A 22,821-nucleotide genomic window follows, 5' to 3' on the forward strand; every position below is an offset into this window, starting at 1 on the left:
AAAATGGTAAACAAAAATAAATAAATAAATAATAATTCAATAAACTAACCAACAAGTTTAGAAATGTTAACTAACTAAACTTTCCTCAAATTGTATACATGTTATATATATAATACTATATATATATATATATATATATATATATATAATATCTATATATACAGTATTTCTTGACTTCACCACAGTATGTATGATATACGTATGATATATGCTCTCAGTTTTGATATGATGCCATAAAATTGTTTTGTCGTTTGTTGCAAAACTGATTTCCAGACTGATGATGACTGTTGACGTCCAGTGTCTGCAGCCTCTGTGTTTCTTAATAAGATAAAAACCATTAAATATACATTCTTTAGAATACATTAAACTGTATGTTATTATATATTCCTGCATATTAGATGTGCTCTGACAGGCTTTCGGGTCTCACATTAAACTTTCTTTGTGAATTTTGGTTGCTTGCAGCTTCTTTAAGCATACACCTAACTCCCTGTTTGCACACCTTTATCATTATTTATGATTTTTATGAAATTCACACATTGTTTCAAATCAGTTTCTCACCATTTGGCCATGCTGATTTGATGAATACTGATTGTGGTGCAGCTACTTGTCCACCTTACCTGCTGGGACTCATCACAGATGGAAAATCTTCATCTACAAAACATAGATCGTTAACTCCGCCCAGCCGCCACGTCAAAGATCAACAGCGAGAGCACAAACGAGCGCACCCTGTGATCACACTGCCTTGGCTGTCGGTGAATGAGATAAACAAAGAGCCGGTGACTTTTCAGGAAAACAGACAACGCTCCTCAAGCTCCACGGAAACATGGAAACCGGTGAGTCTCGTGGCACTGTCTCGTGCTTTCGCCGCGGCGGGTTTCGCGTTCGCCGGCAGCCCGCGCGCACTCTGACAGTTAGCGGTTGACAGCTGAGCGGAGCTAACGGCTAAGTTAGCATCCACTGCGTTAGCATGTTAGCATGACTCTGCCGTCGTTTACCTCGCTGGGCTGACAGCTCACACCGACAGAGAGCCGGGGAGATAACCGAAACAGACAAAGCTGCACATGTATAAGCAGCCAACAACAACAACAACAACAACAACAACAACACCTTCCTTCTGCCGTTTGTTTAAAAGCCGGCGTCGGACACGTTAGCATGTGTGGCTAGCTCAGTGAAGAATGGAGTTGGAGATGCCAGAAGCTGTCAAACTCTTTAAAGTCCTCACGATTCATGGAGGAGTTAGCGAGCGACGTTTAGACCCGAAAAGAAAGCAGCTTCACCTGTGTTACACAACTCTTTCAACAGCTTTTAACAACGACTGAAGCTTTCTAAGTTGTTCTTCAGGGGGGAATAGTTTGGAAGGTAACCTCAGGTTTCATAACACCTTTTGGTTTGGTCTCTTAACTAGTTATTCTCTTTTATTTCTTGTCCTAAAGTATGGATCCTAAAGAGGGTATAATATATTCTAATGATATGTTATGAATATTATGATCTTTGGACTTTTTTCAGACTTCCCTGTTTGGTTTCATCATGATAAAGCCAGTTATATAACCTCTCCCCGTCCATAGGAAGTCACTGTGGTGTCCCTCCTGACCCTGCGCTTCAACTTAACACCTTCTTCTTATGTTACGTCTGTGTAAACTGAAGATCCATCTCTTCATTATCTATCCATGCTCATCAGTGTCAAAACATTCAGCAAGTGGCGCCACAAGCAAAAAAAAACTGTGTTTCATTGTCGTGAGACCCCCCAATGCAGTCCTGCTCTCAAAAATACTCCCTGCCTTAAGGCCGGTTCTGCTGATAATCTGGCCACGACAGTTAATGAAGTTTGACACTGTCCTAATCTTCGGCGGTCAGTGCATCCCAGCTTTGTGCGGATGGAAAATAACAGAATCCAAGCGAAGAGAGAGAGAGAGGGGTCCAACTTCAGGCAACATGCATGACTAGGCAATGTCCCTCTCAATGTCTAATTGCTCTGCACCATTATTTGAAGGAATAACGGGCCACACATCGGTGCCAGTTTGATTCGATCAAAGTGTGTGCTTCCTTAGATGGATCCTGCTGAGTGAGAGCTTAGCTCCATAGAGCCACAAGAAGGCATTCTTGATTTCCTCCTTGTTTGTCTCTCTCTCTCATTTCCAAGTATGTAACATAATTGTTCTCTATATACTTAATAGGCTCCACTATTATAGTGTTCTATAGGATGTGCTGTTAGTTTATGACTATTGATCCGATATATATTCCAGGAATTATTGTGACATCCGAGAACGTGAGTGCTCGTAAATCAGATCTTAAGTGGGAAATGTGTGTACGCCTAAAGTGCACATGTGAGTCATGGGAAGTGGGACAGTAGGAAATTCCTCCTCTTAGTTGTAGTCAGCTGTCTGACTGTCACGCTGTGAAAGTCTTACTTTGACAACTCAGTGTGTTTCCTTCTGACCTTGATTTCTTCTTTTTTAATCTTATCTCTTTTTTTTTTTCCAGGTCTGAGTCAAGAAAAGTTAGCCACCTTCCTGAAGCGGCTGCGGGCTGAGCCACGCTACATGTTGGCCCAGAATGTGTCGACCTGCATCGACCCGTTGGAGGTTTGTCTGCACCGGCAGACTGTCCAGGATACTGTGCACATCTTCCAGCACTCTATCCCCACAGAGGGCAAACCCGTCACCAACCAGAAAAACTCAGGTAAGGGCATAACAGCGACAGCTGTATGTGTAACAAATACATTTGTATGTGGGTATGATCCACGTCTTAGGCCGTGGGTCAACACGAAAAGATTGCGTTTTGTGAAGGTAGATCTGAAGTGGATAACTCAGAAACACACAAACAAAACGTTATTGACTTTAATCACAAACTATACTGAAAGGAACAGAAGCTGCAAAGCTTTCTTAAAAATTTATATTTGTATACAATTTGTCAATATTGTATATTGTAAAAATACAATATATAATGCAATACATATTGATTATAACTGTGGACAACCATCAGTATTAGCAAATGCCATATTACATTTGCAGCCTCTGTCTTACTGTATAACTTAAAATGTAATAATTGAATGCACATTCTTAAAAATGTATCTTATGTTGTCTTGTGTGTTAATATATAACACCTATGATTTTCATGACAGTTTAAATTTGCACTGTGTTTGCATGAAGTTGGCGTGAAATTACGAGTTTTTTTTGCACATGTGGCACACTGACAACACATGGCATGTTTTTAAGTCTGCTGTTCTCCGCTACGTGGACTCACGAAACCTCACGGCCACGATGAGTGGTGCAGCTGCAACCACTCATTATGTGTTGGTGGATGTAGTGTAGGCTACGAAAGTTAGTCGCGTCTCAAAAATAGACTATATGTCTCAAAAAAAACAAACAAAGCTTCTGTATAAAATGAACACGAGAGAGACGCTGAACTTGCTAACCCAACATCAGTCCTAAAGCATTGCTGCCTGTATTAACACATGTTAAGTCCTTACTATCAGTCCTTCTTCTCCTTTTTATCACCAGGGAGATGTTGGATCTTCTCGTGCCTCAACGTCATGCGACTTCCCTTCATGAAGAAGTTTAACTTGGAGGAGTTTGAGTTTAGTCAGTCCTATCTCTTTTTCTGGGACAAGGTAAGACATGGAACTACGCATCTGTTTTCTGCTCTTTAATGGGGTGTCTCACTCTTCATAGACGGAGAGGTGTACTGTTCATTTTAATGTATTTAGTTATTATAGTTATTGTTTTCTAATCTTAAGGTATTGTTGTTAATGTGTTTCATTGTTGGTCTTTCTTCACATGTTTTAATGTATTTTCTTATATTATATAAGTTCTTAGTGTTGCAGCATTCTGGTCTGTTTGTTGTTGTTGTTGTTGTTGTTGTTGTCAGGACATGTGTGTGTATGTGTACACGCATGTTATTATTCAGCTTTGTCCTGCTATACAGTCATTGTCCACCTAAAACCCTCTTTTGTTCGCTGTGGTCAGTGTTCTTCTCAGGCCCACGTCACAGTGACACCTTGCTAAATGTTTTATTCTTTTCTTTCTCTTTTGTCTCTCTGGCCTTGTGTCTTTTTCTCCCACATGTTTGCCAGCTGGTTGGTCCACCATGAGCACACACCTTCCTTTGTAACAAGTGCCAACTTTAGGAACTGACACTGACTGCAATTTTAGTTCTAAAAAAGGGAAATTTTAAGCTCTATTAATATCACATATCAAATATCACTAGACTTGTAGAGTCAAGTCTTGAAAGTCTGTCAAAACAAGTTTCAAGTCATGATCTCTTCATGTACAAATAGTAATGTGTAGTCCTTTCTGAGCTATATCAGTGTTCTTTTACAGTCAGCCAAGTCTAATGATTAACTGTCGTGCACGGCCTGCCCTTTTATGCAGCATTCACTTTTAGTGTGCAGGACGTTACCAGGTACAAATATGAAGTCCAGTGTAGTCTAACTGAAGTCTACAAGTCTGCATCACAGACACTAACGTTACATTATTAGATTGTAAAGCTTCTCATAGCTTCTCTGTTTACTCACTGTGTCTCTTTGTTGTGTTTGTTCTTTTTTCTAAAGGTCGAGCGTTGCTACTACTTCCTCCAGGCCTGTTTGGAGACAGCACAGAGGAAGGAGCCCGTGGACGGGCGCCTGGTCCAGTTCTTGCTCTCCAATCCAACCAATGACGGAGGACAGTGGGACATGTTGGTCAACCTCATTGGTTAGTTCTCATCATGACACATACTCACATTAACAAGATGTTCCTGTTGAGTGATTGACTAACCATTTACAACTATATTTAGTTTGGATTATGTACTAACTATGAATACGTAAATCTTCTAACATAAGAAAACACAGGTGGAACATTTGACGTATTTAAATATATTGTTTTTAAAACGTGTTTTAATTCTGCCCTGTTTTTAGAAAAGTATGGTGTCATCCCAAAGAAATGCTTTCCAGAGTCGCACAGCTCAGAGGCCTCACGCAGAATGAACGACATCCTAAATCACAAGGTGTGTTTATACAGTAAACAAATCACGATCATACCAGTGACTCACATAATCAGTGAGGCAGTGCTGACTGTTGTTTGTGTTTCAGCTGAGAGAATACTGCCTTAGACTGAGGAACATGGTGGCCAGTGACGCTACTAAAGATGAACTGTCCGATGCTGTGGACACCATGATAGAGGAGGTGAGACTGAAAAAAACATATACAACTCTTCCCTGTAGAATATATTACATTTTCACTGCAGGAATTTTCCCAGAGAACCGTTTGAGGAACGCAAGGATCATAACCCATGTTTGAGGGACTAAATTTGGTGACCTAGAATAGGTGCCCAAAAAAAAAAAATCTCTATTCCAGAGGTTCAGAAATGATCAGGGCAGAGTTTACAGGGTTTACAGGGTTTAGTGTTGCTGTTTGATCAAACTTAGACCCTTAGATCCTTCTCCTACAACTGTGTACACTCCTTATTCACAAGAATACATTCAGTGACTCAGGTTTCAATATTAGTACAATGTACAGACATTTCTTGCTTAAAACATGAAAAATTGTTTCATGGCGGTCTGACTGTCTCTGCTCTGAAGACAGGAGTTCTGTAGTCTTCATTTTCTTTTTTCATTTATAGAAAGCATTCATTCAGACACCATAGTCTCTCAGCTTTAAGTACAAAGAACAACAGGACAACTCAGCGTTGTTTCCCCATGTGAAAATTGCGTCTCTCGATGCTGCCTTCATTTTTCATGTCCTGATTAGCTGAATCTTTATGGGGTTTCACAGGAACGGGAAGTGTGTAACAGGGACTTTCATGCTCCCCCTTTAGTTCCTGTGCTTCCTTCATTTTATGGAACTTAATTGGTGAACAGATTCACTCATTATATACTCATCGGCTACCCACCACTACGGTCTAATATAATACAACTATTCTGCCATAATGTCTATATTTGTCATGCCTAGAATTTTTAGTTTTTCTTAACATGGTCACAGAGGTGTTTATTCAATTTTTTGTTTTAGAACAGAAGTCCTACAGTTGCTGTAACATTGTTCTATTTTTACCAGAAGAGGGAGCTGTCAAATAATTTTTTAAGTCAAGAATAGCAACATCCAGCCAGTTGGAAGCGATGCCTAAAAGCAGTGTGCATGTAATCGGTGTTTGGGTTAGTTAATCTGGGATAAGTTTAGGGTGATCTCAGTGTCACCCTGACATCATCCAAATAGGAGAGTTAAATTTTTAGAAGTTTTCTTTCTTATTTAGAAGATTGAAAATAATGAAAAATAGTTGTATTATACATACACCATTTGGATTTAATATTAATTTGTTGCTGGTAGTATGGGGAGAAGTTAGTCCTTTATGTCTCATCCATGTGCTTTGTAAAATGGTGTGTGTAATGTGCACACACAATTTCTGGACCAAGAGTGCGTAAAAACAACAATATAATAAAAACAAAAATCACATGCACGCAGATGTCACATTTGTTGAGATAGCGATCTTGTTTATGGAACAGTTATGAAGCCTCTGACGTCACACAGTGTTGACAGATTCACCCCCAAAACAAAAACAAAAGGTGAACATGTCCAACACGTGTTATTATTTGCACACACACGTGCAGTGAAATACAGTCATACCACACAGCGTGTCGTTTTTGTGGCTTGGACGGGTTACTGTGTACTGTAGGTGTGCATGCATATGAAGCATTATTTAAGCTTCCTGTGTGTGAATGTGTGAGGGGCCGAGTCAGTCAATCAGCCTCCCATTGAGACTAACGTACACACAGCAGGAGTCTGGTTAAGCAGCCTTTGTTGTCAGCTGTTTAGTTGCATTGTGCTGCTGGCTGGATGTTTGTTTAAAGAGTTGCCTGTATCTCACACTGCTTCCATGGATGCCCAGCCATCACTTCTACACACACACACACACACACACACACACACACACACTTTTACACACACGAACATGTATTGTGCAACAGTAAAGACTGCTCCCCTACACTGCACGACAGGGTGGGGAGCGAAGGGTTGTCAGTGTGTTTGTTTGTCCACCTGGAAGTGGTTTGTTTTGCGAAACACCACTCTGTCACGGCCGATGGTGATGGACGATTTGGTCATGTCAAAAGAACGGTCGGCATAAAGAGGGCTGAATTGTTCAAGGATATTGTTGCAAGTACATTTGAGCAGCGTCACACAAAAAAAAAAACCCATCAGTCATAATGCAAGGCAAAAAGTTAGATCTTTAATATGTGTATTGACATCAAATTACATGTATTCATGTTTATTTTTTTCAAATATCTTAAATTTTGAAAACAATTAACATATATATATATGTGTGTGTATTTGTGTGTGTGATTTCTATATTATTAGATCTTATATATATTATTATATATATACATAACATAACCTACTTACATACATCATTACATACATACATACATACATACCTACATACATACATACATATATACAACAAACAAACAAACATACTGAAATGATGAAATAAATTAAAAAATAAATAAATCTTTCCATGATTTCCTTGACCATGTAGTACGAGAGGTGTTTTTAGGAGTTGTCACATGTGTGGGGCATGTTCTCTATTCTAAATTTAATTTGGATCTTAAAGCTGAAATTATTGAGTTATTTAATTTATACAATATGTTTGTCAGCTTCTCTTTGTTTTAAAATTTGCTAATAAAATATAAGAGTTCAAAGCAACATTCAAATTCTGAATAATATCTAGTTTATGTGGATCATGCACAAATGACAATTCGTATCTCCATATATTATATTTTACAACTTTAATAGATTAAAAAAAAATTTGATCACTATTATACTGCCCAAAATGACTGCAGTAATTGTTTTTTGATATCTCCTAAAATGTCTATTTTGTAATGATTAGTCTCTCAATGGATTAGAGAGAAAAGAGAAAACAAATATCAAATTAATTAAGATTTAGCTTAATTTAGATGTGTTCATAATTTAGTCATTTTGAACATAAATATTCCCATAATGCCATCTTTTAGTGATCGAAGGGATAAAAAATTGTGTCATAAATTTTAGAAAATACCAAACTACAGTAGTGTATACTGCATATCTAAATAGCACCAGCAGAATTTTAAAATCACACCATCAATAATGTGAAACTTACCAACTGAAATACTACAAAATAATACCTGTATTATTGTGAGACAGTATCTTTTTTTCTTTTTTTTTTTGAATGTGTTCCCCTGACTTTAAGCTGTGGTCTTGACAAATATGATTTGCCTCCAGCTAACATTGGTTTGTAAATGAGGAAGGGGGTGATTAACTCGGCTCAGCAGACAATTAGCGTGTTTGTGGATCTTTGAGTGTTCTGGCATGAAGCACGTTTTTTAGCAGAGAACATTAAGGAGCTGTTTGTGTGTATTATACAAACTAACAATGTGAGCGTCTACGTGTTCACGTAGGTACACATGTGTGAAACGGTGTGTTTGCAGACATGCGCGGCCTCCGTGTGTGTACGTGTAGACTTATATAGCTCGGACTTTTCCAAGTGGGAAACTGGTGTTTCCTCACGTGTGTTCGCATCTATGCGTGCACATGTGTTTCCCAGGATCAAAGTGCCGTGTCAGTCCTACTTTGGTGTGTGTGGAGGTGATGCTGTCCACCCTCCCTACGTGGCGGCTGTGACTGTGCCCTGGTCTTCATCACGTCTGCCCCACACACAGCCCCCATGACAGGCCAACAGAGGTCAAAATCTCTGCTTCCACTTACTGGACTCTCTTATATGGATTCCTTGGCGTGTCATGAATCTATTCTTTTTTTTTTTTCTTTCTTAATACTGGTTAGTTGAAACCGAACGCATCACATTAAACTCCGTCTAAAAACCTCTTCTATAGCAGCTCAGCCTATTTTAACTTGCACCTGCACTAGTCTCGTGCATTATGACAGTTGTTAAGAAGACAGTATCCATACGCTGTGTTATTGAGGCAGAGAGGATTAGTTTAAGTTTCAAAGCCAGTGTTCTCTTTCATGCTGTATCTGGTGTGTGTCCCTGCTCCTCTACTCTCACTTACATAGACAAGTAGGCAACACACACACACACACACACACACATTATGGGACATTCAGTGCTAACTGTACATGCACCTACAGCTCAACACACAGATGGTATCCCTCACAACACAACCATAGTCTTTCAATGCTCCATTGCGTCATGGAATCAGAAACACCATGTGCGGCTCTAGTCTTGGCTCCGAACGCACGGAGGGTGATTCTTAAGACAAGACTAATTTATGAGACAGCCGTCAAATCGCAAAAAAAAAAAAAGGAACTTTCCTGCTGCAGCTCAGGGGCTCGGTCGGCTCGACTGATTCGTTGTTCGATGTGGGTGGCTTCCCGTGGATGTGTCGCTGCAGCTTTGCCAGTACGGAGATGTTCACTCACATTTCTTGAATTTCTTTGCACCATTGTTAGAATTTAACAATGACCATATGTGTTGCGTGTTTACAAAACATGGAAGTTTAATCAAAACCTCGCTCATTTTTATCCAAACTGTTTGCATGGTGTCATTTGCTTACACTCACAAGTCCAGCTTCTAGACAATAGTTATAAATTTCCCTCAGAGTAGCAATGAGGCGCATGTTTTGCATCAATTTGGCATTAACTGGTTGAGTGCCAGTTTCAGACCCCAATTATGTCTTGGTCCACAATATTTATTTGAACATTGTCTTGGTATTTAATTGTTAAAAATATATCTACATAAAACTAGAAGTAATTTAGCTGCAATCACAATTATATAATAATAATAATAATAATAAGTTGGGCAGCTTAGCAGGTGCATCTTTACAATGTCTTTTAATGCAACATGTTAAATCGTACAAAAAAAGTTGGTTTATAGTAACGCATTTTTAGTTTCACCCAAGCAGTGCATAGGCAAACGGCTTTAGATGGTGTGTGTGCGGTGTGGCTCATCATACAATGAAAGTACAGGAATGTTTTTACCATGCCAGACCACATAGTCAAAGAAAGAAAAGCGGCTGTACTCGGGGTGTCCAGCACCACCCATAGTATTAAAAACTGCAGTGCCTTGCTCAAGGTTATTGGCTTGGTCTGCTTACTGTATGTGTTACTCTCACTCCTAACTCCAGGTGATTTGTTTGTTTGGATAGCATAAAACAAATAAACATGCACGAAGGGACGCCAGCCAGTCAACACTGCAGCACAGATGCTATCAAACATTAGCTGCGGTCGGCGCCGATAGCGTGCAGTCAGTCGGCTTATTGTTTATAGCAAGACACGCAAACTCGCTATGTCACAGATTTGAGATGGACCTTCTGCTAGAGACCGATTGGTCGAAGAGAGCTGCTTATTAACACACCCCATCAGAATCACTTATAACAAGCTGCTTCCTGAAAGCTGTTACCAGTTAAGCTGTTTGGAATATTAGGATATAAATGAGATCGCCTTTGAAGTTACAGTCCAAACATGAGGCGAGTCCTTTAGAGTTCACGAGTAATGATGGTTGGTCCGTCCCTATTCTTTCCACCTCTCTGTATCCCTCTCGCCTTTTTCTCTCTGTCTTTCTCTCCCGCCTTTATCTGTCACTCATCTATATCTGCCATCGAGGCGGCAGGTGCTTCAATATTGCTCCTGCTCAGTCCCAGTGGCTGTTTACTCTCTGCCTGAGGTCTTTTTGTCAGCCCAGCCTTTCCCCTTTCACCTACTTTTTTTCACCTCACCAGGGGAGGATGAGTGGTCACAAGGCTGAACTGGCTTACAGTACATCTCAGAGCACCTGAAAGATTAAATGTAAAGTAAGTGGAAAGGTTTAAAGTCACCAGGGAGAGGAGGGTTAGAGACAAAAGGAAGGAATAAGAAAAAGATGCGTGGGTCATGGGATTATGGAGATATCTTGTCAAGGTGCCGAGGGCATCTGGGCAAACACAGACCAGACAAGGGGATAGACACCTTGGCATGTTGTCTTGCCCGAAGGGCAGTCTAAACAAAGTAGTTAAATCAGGAGGAAAACGGTTCGGAGAGGCTGAGGGGTTTGAACAGATGCCTTTGTTGACTCTGCGCATGTGTGTATTTTTGTGTGCGTCTGTACTTTTGCGACCGTACGCATTTCTGTGATGAAGAAGGGGGACTGTTTATTTGTGAAAGCCAATCCCGAATTTATGCATTTTTGTGTGTTTGTCTCCGCGCAAACATGTTCGGGGGTGAGAAAAGTGGACTCAGTGGGCTTTGTGTCTACTATCCAGAAAGCAAGAATGTCATCTTTATGTAAGGGTATTTAATATGTGTTGACTAAGCGTGGGAAACTGCTGCCATGGCTGCTACATTTCTCCAGGCCAAGCCAAAAATAATCTCCCCATAAACTATATTCAGCTAGAAAGAAGTTTAATCTGTCTGGATCAGTAGTAGTACTATTCAGTAAAAATTTCAAGTCTTGTGGAAATTTGTGACACCCATAGTGGAAGCAATGAACAATCAAACAATACTGTATTGTAGTACAGTACTGTAGACCATTTGACCTTTTGTCAAACCAGTGTATCACTGTTGTGTCACAAATTTCTATCTACCACCAACAATGGACTACACTGCATCTTAATTTGTCAGTACCTTGTCTGCTGAGTTGGGCGAGGTGAGAAGCAAAAGAGGAAAATTCCTGAGATAACTATATCAGAGGTTATAAGGGCCAGATTGACAGACAGCCCAGTCCAAACAACCCGATTTAGTGCACAGGAACTTGGTCTGAACTTCCAGCACCGCAGGAAGACACACATGGAGGGAGGAGGAAAAGGGTGTGGGGTACAAACGGGGAAATGGAAGATATGAAAAAGACTGAGGGGGAGGCAAGCAGCGCGGTGGGGAAAATATAGGGAAAGTTGAGAGCCCCAGGCACTGATGGATGAGTGTAGGCAGGGACAGACATGGGTTTGGAAAGGTTAGATGAGCGCACATTAAGAATGTGAGTGAAAATTGGATTTACAAATTTCTCTAACCTCCTTTTTAAAGGCATAGAAATACTCTCCTTTCATTAGGTATATGCTTCAAATCTCCATTGTGCACGGTACTCCTGCACACATGTAACTGGGTCACCTCTGGCTTTGTTGAAATCGAGATACTGTTTGTTCACTTTTGAAATGTATTATGCGTTTTTTGATCCCAGGATTGATTTTGTCTGTGAATGTTAAGTATGAGTTTACAGAGATTAGGCTGGCTTTCAAGCTTCAAGTCCAAGTTTAAACTGTGTGTGCTGTGCAGGTATTCCGCGTGGCCAACGTTTGTCTAGGCAGCCCTCCTGATACCATCTCCTGGGAGTACAGGGACAAGGACAAGAACTTCCATCGCTTAGGACCCCTCAGCCCACAGGAGTTCTACAGGGATCACGTCAAACCCCTATACAACATTCAAGACAAAGTATGTGACGCATTAACACACGTGTAACTTGCTGTTAGCTGCTGACTCTCACTGAGGAGTGTTATTGTTTCTGAGCTCGTATGATAACTCTATCCTCAGGTCTGCCTCGTGAACGACCCTCGACCCAAGAACCCTTACGGGAAGGTGTACAGTGTTGAGTTCCTCGGTAATATGGTTGGAGGCCGCAGCACTCTGTACAACAACCAACCCATCCAGCTACTTAAAAAGGCTGCGGCTGATTCCATCAAGGAAGGAGAGGTAGGTTGGGGATAAAAGTATGTTACATTTTGAGAGTGTGCATGTGTGAGCTTCATAAATCTGAACATGGCTACTGTTTTTGTTTTCAGGCCGTGTGGTTTGGTTGTGACGTTGGGAAACATTTCCATGGCAAGCTGGGAATTAATGACATGAATGTGTGAGTATAATTCAGTGGGGTTAAGAATACAGTATAATTTTGGATTTCATTTCACAGTGTCATTCAGGAGAATTTTTAGTCAAGTCAGTGGAGGTTTGTTTTGAAGAATTACTTAACTACTACAAAACTTGAATGCAACAAGTTAACACAGCATCATCCTAGGTGCCAAAAGTTCAGCTTTTTCCGCCACTATTATTACTACTGAACTTTAAAACTCTGGAATGCGTAACACGGCTGAACACCGACCAGTCCTCCAAAGTGAAAATAAAGATCTTGATATCAAACCATAACTGCAGGGTTCACATAACAAGCAGACCTCATCCGCCTTCAGGAGGTGTCTGTCTCTCCATGGGGGGAAAAGTTACTTATCTTTGCCCTTCAGGTGCAGCAGCATCTGTGTCTGAGTTGCTGGCGCCAGGCTTAAATATGCCCACTAAACCAAGCCAGTGTGGTGCCGAACGTCTGGTACCATGTCTGTTGAGGCTCATCTTTCAGACAGATCTTTTCTGTGTGCCGTTAGATTATAATAGGAATGAAGCTGAGGCTTAATGGAGCCTCATTTCAACAGTCCTGTCCAAGAAAGGAATGGAAGGAGAGCTAGCCCATCCTGAATCCCAGACTTACGAAGGTTTTGCTTTTGGCTTTTTGTGGTTATCACAGCTCCTCCTTACATAAGAGATGTATACGGATTATTGGCAGATGATATGGACAATTCTCTTGAAATATTCTGTATGTAGGTGAAATCAAGGGATGTGTTTGAACTATTGTGATTAACCTGATTTTATTGTTGTTTGTTGTTTTTCTTTCACAGGTTCAACCACGAGCTTGTGTTTGGAGTTTCGGTGAAGAACCTCTCTAAGGCAGAACGGCTGATATTCGGAGACTCCGTAATGACCCACGCCATGATCCTCACTGCTGTCACAGACAAGGTATAACTCGCAGTAATATATTGACACAGGTGTGTGGCTGTTCAGTCAAACTCATGCAGTATGTATACAAGCGGAGCAACAGGAATACACAGAGTTTCCCATCAGTTTATTGCATCAAAGCCTTGCTGCATGTTTATGCTGCTTTAATCGGCTGCAGTTTTTCATAGTGATGTCAATTTCCCCCTCGTAAGTAAGTCCAGCTGTTAGGACACTTTCTTTCTTCCAGTCTCAGCGTCACACTCTTATCTCCCCATCGTCTACTTTCTTTTTCTCTCTCTCCCTCTCTGTCAGGATGGAAAAGAAGGCTATGAAAAGTGGAGGGTGGAAAACTCCTGGGGTGATGACCGTGGGAACAAAGGTAAGGTTAAAATCCCCCCTTTTTTTGATTTTTATCTATTTTGACCTGATTGTTGTCGAGTCACAGAGAAGTAGCTGTCTGAAAAAAAATCTAAAACAGCTGCTCTCACCTGGATCTGGTCCTGAGATCATTATACAGTACATGCTTAGCAAGCGTCCTCCCGCCTCTCCTTCTCTTTCACATCTTTCTCACACCACGGTGTCTCATGATAAGCCATCATCTTCCTGTTTGTGTCTATTGGATTAAGAACAGGATTAGACTGAGATGTTCCCCCTGTGTTGCTGCTTTATGAACTTGTAATTGGCTGTGTCCTGTTTAACAAAGACTCACAGACATGCACACAGACACAGCGGTCCTTATTATGTCTGTTATGCGCGTATGGTTCCAGTTCCATAAAAGGAGTTACAGAATGAGCAAAAGACCAGAGAAAGCAGCAGAGAGAAAAATCACCTTGGTGGGGGCTGTGGGTTAATACTCACAGGGCTGGTCGTTGAACTACTGTAGCTGTCGAGCCAACTGCTAATGCTCTAGCAAGTCGAGAACATGTTTACTTTCTCCTGGCATTTTGTTTTGTTTTTTGTACGTGATTTCATTCAATAAATAGGCAAACAAACTCTCCAACTTAAGGAGCTTGTTAACCGTCACTTAGCCAGCACTTTTGCTCCATCACTAACAAGACACAGATCACAGTTTATTCAAAACATGCATTTGCACCATTGACTTCTGTCTCATAACTGTCTTTCATCTTTCTCAGACTTTGCAACCATTCTCCCAATTTTTTTTTTTGTTTGTTTTTCATTTTATATATTGAATATAGTTTAATAACTATTGGCCTGATGGCCAGGATGCACTAATTGCAGTTTTGCCCAATTTGGTTTTCCTTTCTGCCTCTGTGTGCGTCTGCTCTGCTGACTAGACATGGTTTTAAAAATTGACCCAAAAAAAAAACACAACTCATGATTTATTTATTTATTTATTTACTTATGTATTTTGCTGTAGGTGATTCATACGTGGATGAGACTTGTGTTCATCTGAAACGAAATCGAAACCAATTTTGTACTGAATGATGTTGGTACATGTTCACTGTAGCTTTACCTGGTCCGTGCTTGTAAAATACCCACGGTGTCTGCGTCATCTAATATAATGCCAGTAGTACATCTGCATGTGTGTGGGGTCACTCTGTGCCGTTAGAACAGAATCTGATACATGAGACTAATCTGTGGTGATTAGAAGATGAAAACTGATTTACATCGATCCTGATTGTGTCCACTAAAGTGCATCGTTCTGCTGCAGAATACATTGATTTCACCCTGAAATCTCAGTTTTTAAATGCTCATGTTATCAAGTATAACTCTATGATAGGACCCAGAACTTATGTTGACTGAGAACTTTTGAACCTGCTTTTTTCTCCTTACCAAGTTGTTGTCAGCCCTCGACTAACTAACAGTTGGTCTGTTTGATGCGTCAGGGAAAACAGTTAACTTAATGTTAAGTCCTTAAGTAAGCAATATTTGGTTTGTCTTGATGCAACAGGCCGCACAACACAGCAGGTACTCCACACACCACTGCCTCAGACTTTACTGTCTACTGTTGTTATTCCCTCTATCCTTTCTTCTCTGTTTCTCATCTGCCTCTAACCCTCTCTGCCTCTCCTCTTCATCTCTGGGCTCGACATTCCACTGCAAATTATAGGAGAGTATTTCAGGTCAGTCATGCATCGTCTGGCAGCACACACATACAGTACAGCACATGCACACAGACAGACACACACACATACTCACAATATTTGTTTGAACCCACAAACCATAGTGACTGTTGGGAAAACATGTGAAAACCCCTCAGTCGAATCAAATGTATTTCACGCATATCTTATTCTATAAACACCAGCAGATAGGGAAGGCCAGGGCCCCCGGCCCATCCACAGACAAATTAATAAAGTTTTCAAGAACAAAAGTTCGAGAAGTGGAGTTCACTTGGGAATCCGGGGGCTTTGTTTGTTTGACAAAAGCTGGAAGGGGGAAAAAGAAGTACATGTGAAGAAAAGGAGAGGAGGGTGACATAGAAATGGAGATTTAGTACAGGTAGAATCAATTGGAAATGAGGAAAAACAAAGGCAAGTAGACGTAGAGATTATTTTGGAAAGATGACAAAGGCGAAATTGGAAGAGGGGTGGTAATGACCTTGGAGCAGAGGGAGAGAGTGGAGTGTGTTTATAAGGTTTGTAAAGGCTTAACTTCTCCCTTCAGGCCTTTTAATATTCCTCCTAACCCTGAACGAGCCCTCATGAGAGGTTTAACTTTCTGTTTCCTCCATCTTTAAACCCCCACACAGCCGCTGTTATGGCTCTGCTCACTCCACAGCTCATGCTTTTACACCGTTTCAGACAAATGTTTGGCACCACACTCTGAGTTTTTATTTTTTCAGGGTTTTTTTCAGTTTGATAGGACATTGGTTGGAGGGGGACTCCTTAACATTAGTCACAAGGTTAATGTGGAGAAAGCTATATAGGGAAACTATTATTTTCTACGAACATGATTCTCTTGTTGACTAAGTACAAGAAGATGATGGAAATGTTGATGGAACGGTTTCCTTGGTAGAACAGATTCTTGGGAAGAGAAGCTTTTCATTAGTTTTAAGTATGCTTCTGAACTCTTGCCATTATTTTGCATCCAAACCACAGTTACATCTGTCCCTTCACCTCATTTAAAGGTCCTGTTTGATTTGCCATAAAATGAAAAATGCTTTTTCTGTGGTGTTACCAATGGTGTTACCAATTATAAAAAATAAAAGCGTTTTCATGTATTTCCTCACATTAAAATGCAACGCTTTGGTCCTCGCTGTCAAGTGTCAAAAATGATTTCCCATTTGCATCTCGTGCTCTGATCACAGACCTCTAAATCCCCGACAATGTGGCGACCAGGCGTAACTTTGTTATTCATGTGGAAACTTATGAAACCGCGAGGGATGATCACAGTCTTAAAAACATTTATTTTGAACTTTGATTATCTTCTATGTTCTTTTGTCCTCGTTCCTATATTATGCTTTGCTTTTTAGCCATGCTACCACCACGGCTAAAATGGAGTCTATTGGCCAGTCGGTCCACCACTTCAACAACTATTGGATGGGTTCACATTTTTGTATAGACATGTAGATGCATCTGCCGTGCCTTTTCATCGAATGCTATCATTGGATAAAAAAAGAAAAGAGTGGTTAATTACCAAATGACTCAAAAACAAATGACATTCCGAGCCACAGCTATACTTTCTGTTTAGTTCTAATTAGCAAAGGCGTTGGCTATCATTTCAAATACAAAGAAATATAACAAAACAACAATAATAATAAGTAATAAAAATAAAAAAAACATTGTCAATATGAGCATGTTAGCATGCCGATGTTGGCATTTAGCTCAAAGCAGCACTGTGCCTTAATGCAGCCTGCAGACTCTTAGTCTTGTTCTTATGCATTCAGCTCAGTCAGCAAATTAAAATATGATGTATGGAGAAAATAATAATAGTTCCTCTAATTTGACAAATATATACATCATGGTTTATGTTGGGCGGAGAAAATCCTGTGTTGTGGATTGCTGCTCAAGTTGGAAAGCAAGATGGCTACTCCACACTCTTCTAGCTTACAGTTCATCCATCTGTTCTGAGACAGGACAGTCAGCCTATCCCTAAAAACAAATAATGACACTAACACTCACACACACACACACAGACATCCCACTATGCCACCCAACACGCAGGTTCCAGGAATCTCACATCAACACACACACGGATACCACAGAAAGAACCAGGCAACGTGCCATCAAGATTTGCGTACTTGGAAGGACACACATACACAACACACACGCCATCCCCAATACCTTGTTTTGAACTGTGGCACGTTCTTGCGGTCAGCCTGACGTCTTCAATAAGTTAACTTGACAGTAGGAGGGATGCTCTTGTTTTCACAACTCTGAACACATGAGGAGGGAAAAAAGAAGAGTTGGAGACAGAGAGAGAGGTGGCATCAGAGAAAACGAAGTTATTTATCTGGTTGCCAGTTTTCATCCAGCCTCCCATATGTGTTTTTCAGCACCAGATTTGAGCTGCTCTGGTTCCACCTAACGTTGACATCTTTCATTTTAATTAATCCCTTCACCATGAGGCTACATCCTCATCCATGAAGAGATCGGTTTATCCCACATGTCAAGTTTAGACTTTCGTATCCCATCCCAGATCTTTCCACATTGACCTTGTTTGACTATACACAGAGGGCGACACCGAGACCAACATTGTTTAGTTTTATCAGGGTGGGTGTGCAGAGGTGACGGCAGAAGTGTTAAATGCCTACTGCACTGGTGGGTGGAGTGGAGTGTGAACCATGAGGGACAGGGGTCCTTTTCTCCTCCACCCTTTTGCCTGCTGAAACAATAGTTTAGTGATAAAGAGCACTTTAAAAGCAATTATAATGTGCACGCATAGACAAAATACGCTTGACCATTTTGTTTGAATTGTTCTTCGCAGCAACCTCTACTCCTCCCTTTTCAATGAAAGAGGAGTAAATGTGACCGTAACTAAGAAATCCCCCACTGGTTAAAAGTGAGGTCATATTGACCATTATATTATCATTCTTCCAACAAATTTAACTAGCTGATATATGATCGAAATTGAGATTCAAGCATTGCCCTAAGCAGTTTTTGCCTCATTGCCTATTAGAAAAATGTTATTATGCTTTTATTTATGCTTTCAGTATTTTTCCATTTTGAGTTGAGACAGTATGACACAGTATGGGTGTACAAAGAGACAGCTGATGTCTGCTTAATTTTAGGGAAGTCGTAACATTAGTGGATTAACAAACAGTTGTAACCTTTTTAATGCTTAAAGATTGAAACTATGTGTAAGACGGGATATGGGCGTCACTCTTGTCTGTAGGGAAGTGACTGCTATTTATATATATGCTGTGTTGAACCCTTGAACCTTTGAACATTTACTGAACCACAGTCTGTAAGTTGTTCCTTTGCTGCAAGTTACTATTAAATGATCTATCTTAAAAGTCTGACGGCGTCCTGAGGGTTATTGAATAATTTTCTTGACAGTTCCCATCACCTAGAGGAAGCTTATATAGTCGAAAAAACACTAAACCCACCAGATTATAATCCAAAATCTACCTACTGCTAGGATTTGTTATGCTTGGATTGGTTTTGTGATTTATTTATTGTTTATTCATTTATTTTTGTAATCTCATCACTTTGCTTGACTGCCATCATGTCTAGCAAAAATATTCAGGTTCAGACTGATTGTCATCCCTGTCTGTCTCCATAGGTTACCTCATCATGACGGACGATTGGTTCTCCGAATATGTATACGAGGTGGTGGTAGACAAGAAGTTCCTCTCCTCTGATGTCCTGGACGTGATGCAACAGGAGCCCATTGTACTTCCTGCCTGGGACCCAATGGGAGCCCTGGCATAACTACAGAAATCCAGATTTCAGCCCCAACCTTTGGTCTCTTTGACTCCGCCCTATTCCTCGGCTGCTTTTACCTCCAATATTTCCTCCACACCTCCTTCCAAGCCAGCCTGTTCTTCTAGACAAAAAATAATAAAGATTTTGTTTTCTTTTTTTACTGGACTGCCTGTGTATTTTTGTCTGTCTTTAGTTCTTCCAGAGAGCAGAGGTTTGCACTGCCACACCTTTCTCTTGTTTTTCGGTATGGTAAAATGAATATAATGCACTGTGTTTAAAAGGTGAGGTGAGTTTCAGTAGTTTCAACAAATACTGTAAAAAGTAGTGGATACCGCTGTTTAATGCCAGTTATACTTGTTTTTTGGGCGGTTTAGATTAGATGAGGATTGTGTGTTTCACTTGGACCTCTTTCTCTTGGACAAGAGCAAAGCAGCAGCGCTTTACTTTTCTTAGAATAATACTTACATAATTTCCGGATAACAGACTATCATCCCATAACTTCCTCTCTCTACAAATAACACAATGCGAAGCAAAAAAGTAGCATAGGTGTGATTGCATGTATGTATTTGTTTTCATATGTTCTGCCTACATCCCTGCTGATAGGCTATCTAGGAATGTTAAAAGCAGGAAAGGGTCATACTTCACTAAGACTCGCTCATTTCTACACAGAGCAGCTATGGTGCCGTGCCAGGTGAAAATCTAAACACTTCCTGCACAGATTATGTAATCGTTCCTCGGTGAGGTTTCAACTCTTCCTGCTTTAAAACACTCCTGTCAAGGTAAGGACGACCTCTGACCTCCCAGCAGTCGGCCTGTCAGCTGAGTTATTGCCGGTCACCCTCTGCAGCATGGTTGTTAAGAGCAAGAGAAGTACATATTCAGCATCTCTGGCTGAAAGTGGATGATGGACATGAAAGCTTTTATTGTGACGCGAAAGTGCAATTTTGTGGTTTTAAGTTTAATCCATAGATTATTGCGATTTTTCTGTAAGTCTTTGTGAGATACATCTTTCCTGTCACGTTGCACTGTGCTGGAGATGAATTATTGTCAGAGTAATCCTAAAAACACAGACACACAGAGGTTAAGCCTGCTGCATTAACTCCAATGTCTCTCTACCCATCAACCTGCATTATCTCAGCTCCTCTGCCTTGTGCTTTGGCACTTCATTTTCTCTGTATCTTACCTCATCTTTTTCTACTTTCTCACAGTTTCCCTCCCATCTATCCCATTCACGTATGTACAAAATGGTTGCAGATGGATTCGTGCCACTCCAAAGTGGATTCAAACATTTCTGACGTTAGTTATGGTGACAGTTAAGTAGTTCTGAAAGATTTACTTGCTACAGAAGCTAGATAGATGGTGTTTGGACGTTTAATGTTGACTGGTTGGATGTTGATTGATTGCACAAGATTTTCTTTCCTAAAAGTCTTCCCTCAGAGGAATGGTATTTTCTTTTTTTCTGGGTTTCATTTAGAGTAGAGTGTACACTGGGAATCTTAGCTGGCACGACCCCGGTTCCACAATGGGGTTTGTTTTTATTTATTTATAGTGCAAGCCAAGTGATTAACAGGGAGTAACACATGAGACAGTACAAGGCGAGAGAGAGAGAGATGACAACCACCACAAAACAAGGATGGAGATACAGATCAGCTTAAGTAATTAACAGTAAGTCAATAAGGCTGAATTAATACACTGTAGCTGTGCATGTGTGCGTATATGGGTGAAGAAAGAATTGTGTGTGGAACCGGACGGGCACAGAGAGCAGGGTCAAGCCAGGGTTATAATCGGATTGTTTGTTTTCCCTTGTTTCCATCATCTTCTCTTTTTTGCTTTGTTGTCTGTTTCTTAGCTTTCTTCTCCTATAGGCCACCCTCCCTTTTTACAGACCAGATTCCTTTTTGTAATATTCCATGCCTTTGTGAAGTTATATAGGATCTCAGTCATGTGGTTCAAAAAGTGTAGATTAATTGACAGATTTATATTAAATTTCTTACACAAAAGAGCAACTGCCAATAAAAGGGCAGCACAGATAGTTGCTTTTTCGAAGAAAGTGATAATCCAATGGTAAACCAGTATTACAAATGTGAAGGTCTAGTTGCATTTGAATGAATGTATCTGGTGTGAGATTTTTTTTTAAAATGTCTGAAGTGTAATTTATGTGTTGTCCAGAAGCAATTACTCACCTCAGCTCAACAGGTTGAAGCCTCAGAACAGGAAGAAACTAAGAACATGTGTTATGGACCTCAAGGTCAAACTCTTGTTGACATATCATTTTAAAAAGAGTATTTCAAGGCTGAGTGATTCCTTGTGACATTTTGTCTTTGGCATAGACCACAAATATTTTTTTTGTTTTTTTGTTATTGCAGGCTACCCGTTTGATACTAGATGACGGTCCATGTATGTTGAAGTACCTAAATAATTAAGTCTAACTAAGACAGAATTTCTGTAATATTTTCTATCATCAGTTCAGTGGTGGGATGTAACATTTACATGTGCTGTACTTATAAGCATTTACCTTGTGCTATTTACTCCACTACACCAGTAAAACGTTAGCTATGTGTTGATGTATACAGAATAATCACGTAATTGCCTGATATAATATACGAATAATTATATAAATTATTATTTAATGAACATAATTTAGCATAAATTTAGCTGATGTCTACTTGTAGTCATTTATAACCTGTATTTTTTTTCTTCTTGTTTTTCATATCATTTTCCCATGCGGCTGTAACAGGTGTGCCTGCGTTTATTGATTAATTATTTTAACCGCGGATATTAGGAAGCCAATCAGGACGTGATTTAACAGGTAGGGTTATAACTGCTTACTGCTGCAGACTAAGAGTTCAACAAGGAGTTCAACACTAAGGATTTCCTAAAAGAAAATCCAGGTTTGTATAATATTCTCTCAGCACATTATATTTATCAGTCAGTCAGTTACTTTATCACTAAAATGTCTCATATTTGGTTAACTAGCTAACCTAAGTTAGTCTTTAAATGAGCTAAACGTTATTAGCCATATTAGCCCAAACAAAAACATTGTTTTGTCTTGTTGTGTGCATTAACATGTCTGGACTAGGGTACAAGTATAATTTGTTTTTATTTTTTGTAACTGGTATTTTTTTTATTGCAATTTCAGGACTGCGACGGCTCCGTTACAGTACAGCTAATTCAAAGCAAACGCTTCCTGCTAAAACCTGTCCGCGTGCGACTTTGATAGACCTTTTTTTACAGCAGCCATTTTGACATTAAATATTAAGTGAACTCAGGTGTTTCCAGTGATGCTAATTGAGGTTGCGTTCCACTGAG

The 22,821-nt window shown here is 40.2% G+C and overlaps 1 protein-coding gene across 1 annotated transcript; it reads left to right on the top strand.

Moving 5' to 3' along the window:
- The first annotated feature begins 677 nt into the window (after nucleotides 1-677).
- On the top strand, nucleotides 678-19,677 carry blmh (bleomycin hydrolase). The gene is made up of 12 exons (XM_010739042.3): nucleotides 678-833; nucleotides 2,482-2,679; nucleotides 3,501-3,610; nucleotides 4,550-4,691; nucleotides 4,895-4,983; nucleotides 5,069-5,161; nucleotides 12,206-12,361; nucleotides 12,461-12,619; nucleotides 12,709-12,776; nucleotides 13,588-13,705; nucleotides 13,997-14,063; nucleotides 19,370-19,677. Exons 1-12 carry the CDS (start codon nucleotides 824-826, stop codon nucleotides 19,516-19,518), a joined length of 1,359 nt encoding a protein of 452 aa, XP_010737344.2. The 5' UTR covers nucleotides 678-823; the 3' UTR covers nucleotides 19,519-19,677.
- Nucleotides 19,678-22,821: the final 3,144 nt, after the last annotated feature.

The sequence above is a fragment of the Larimichthys crocea genome, chromosome VII (assembly GCF_000972845.2).
Source record: "Larimichthys crocea isolate SSNF chromosome VII, L_crocea_2.0, whole genome shotgun sequence".
Taxonomy (NCBI): domain Eukaryota; kingdom Metazoa; phylum Chordata; class Actinopteri; family Sciaenidae; genus Larimichthys; species Larimichthys crocea.

Bases quoted from the DNA above. Each gene is read 5' to 3' on its own strand.
- blmh (XM_010739042.3), top strand. The intron at 4,692-4,894 runs GTTAGTTCTCAT...CCCTGTTTTTAG, and splicing joins CATGTTGGTCAACCTCATTG to AAAAGTATGGTGTCATCCCA. The intron at 4,984-5,068 runs GTGTGTTTATAC...TTTGTGTTTCAG, and splicing joins ACGACATCCTAAATCACAAG to CTGAGAGAATACTGCCTTAG.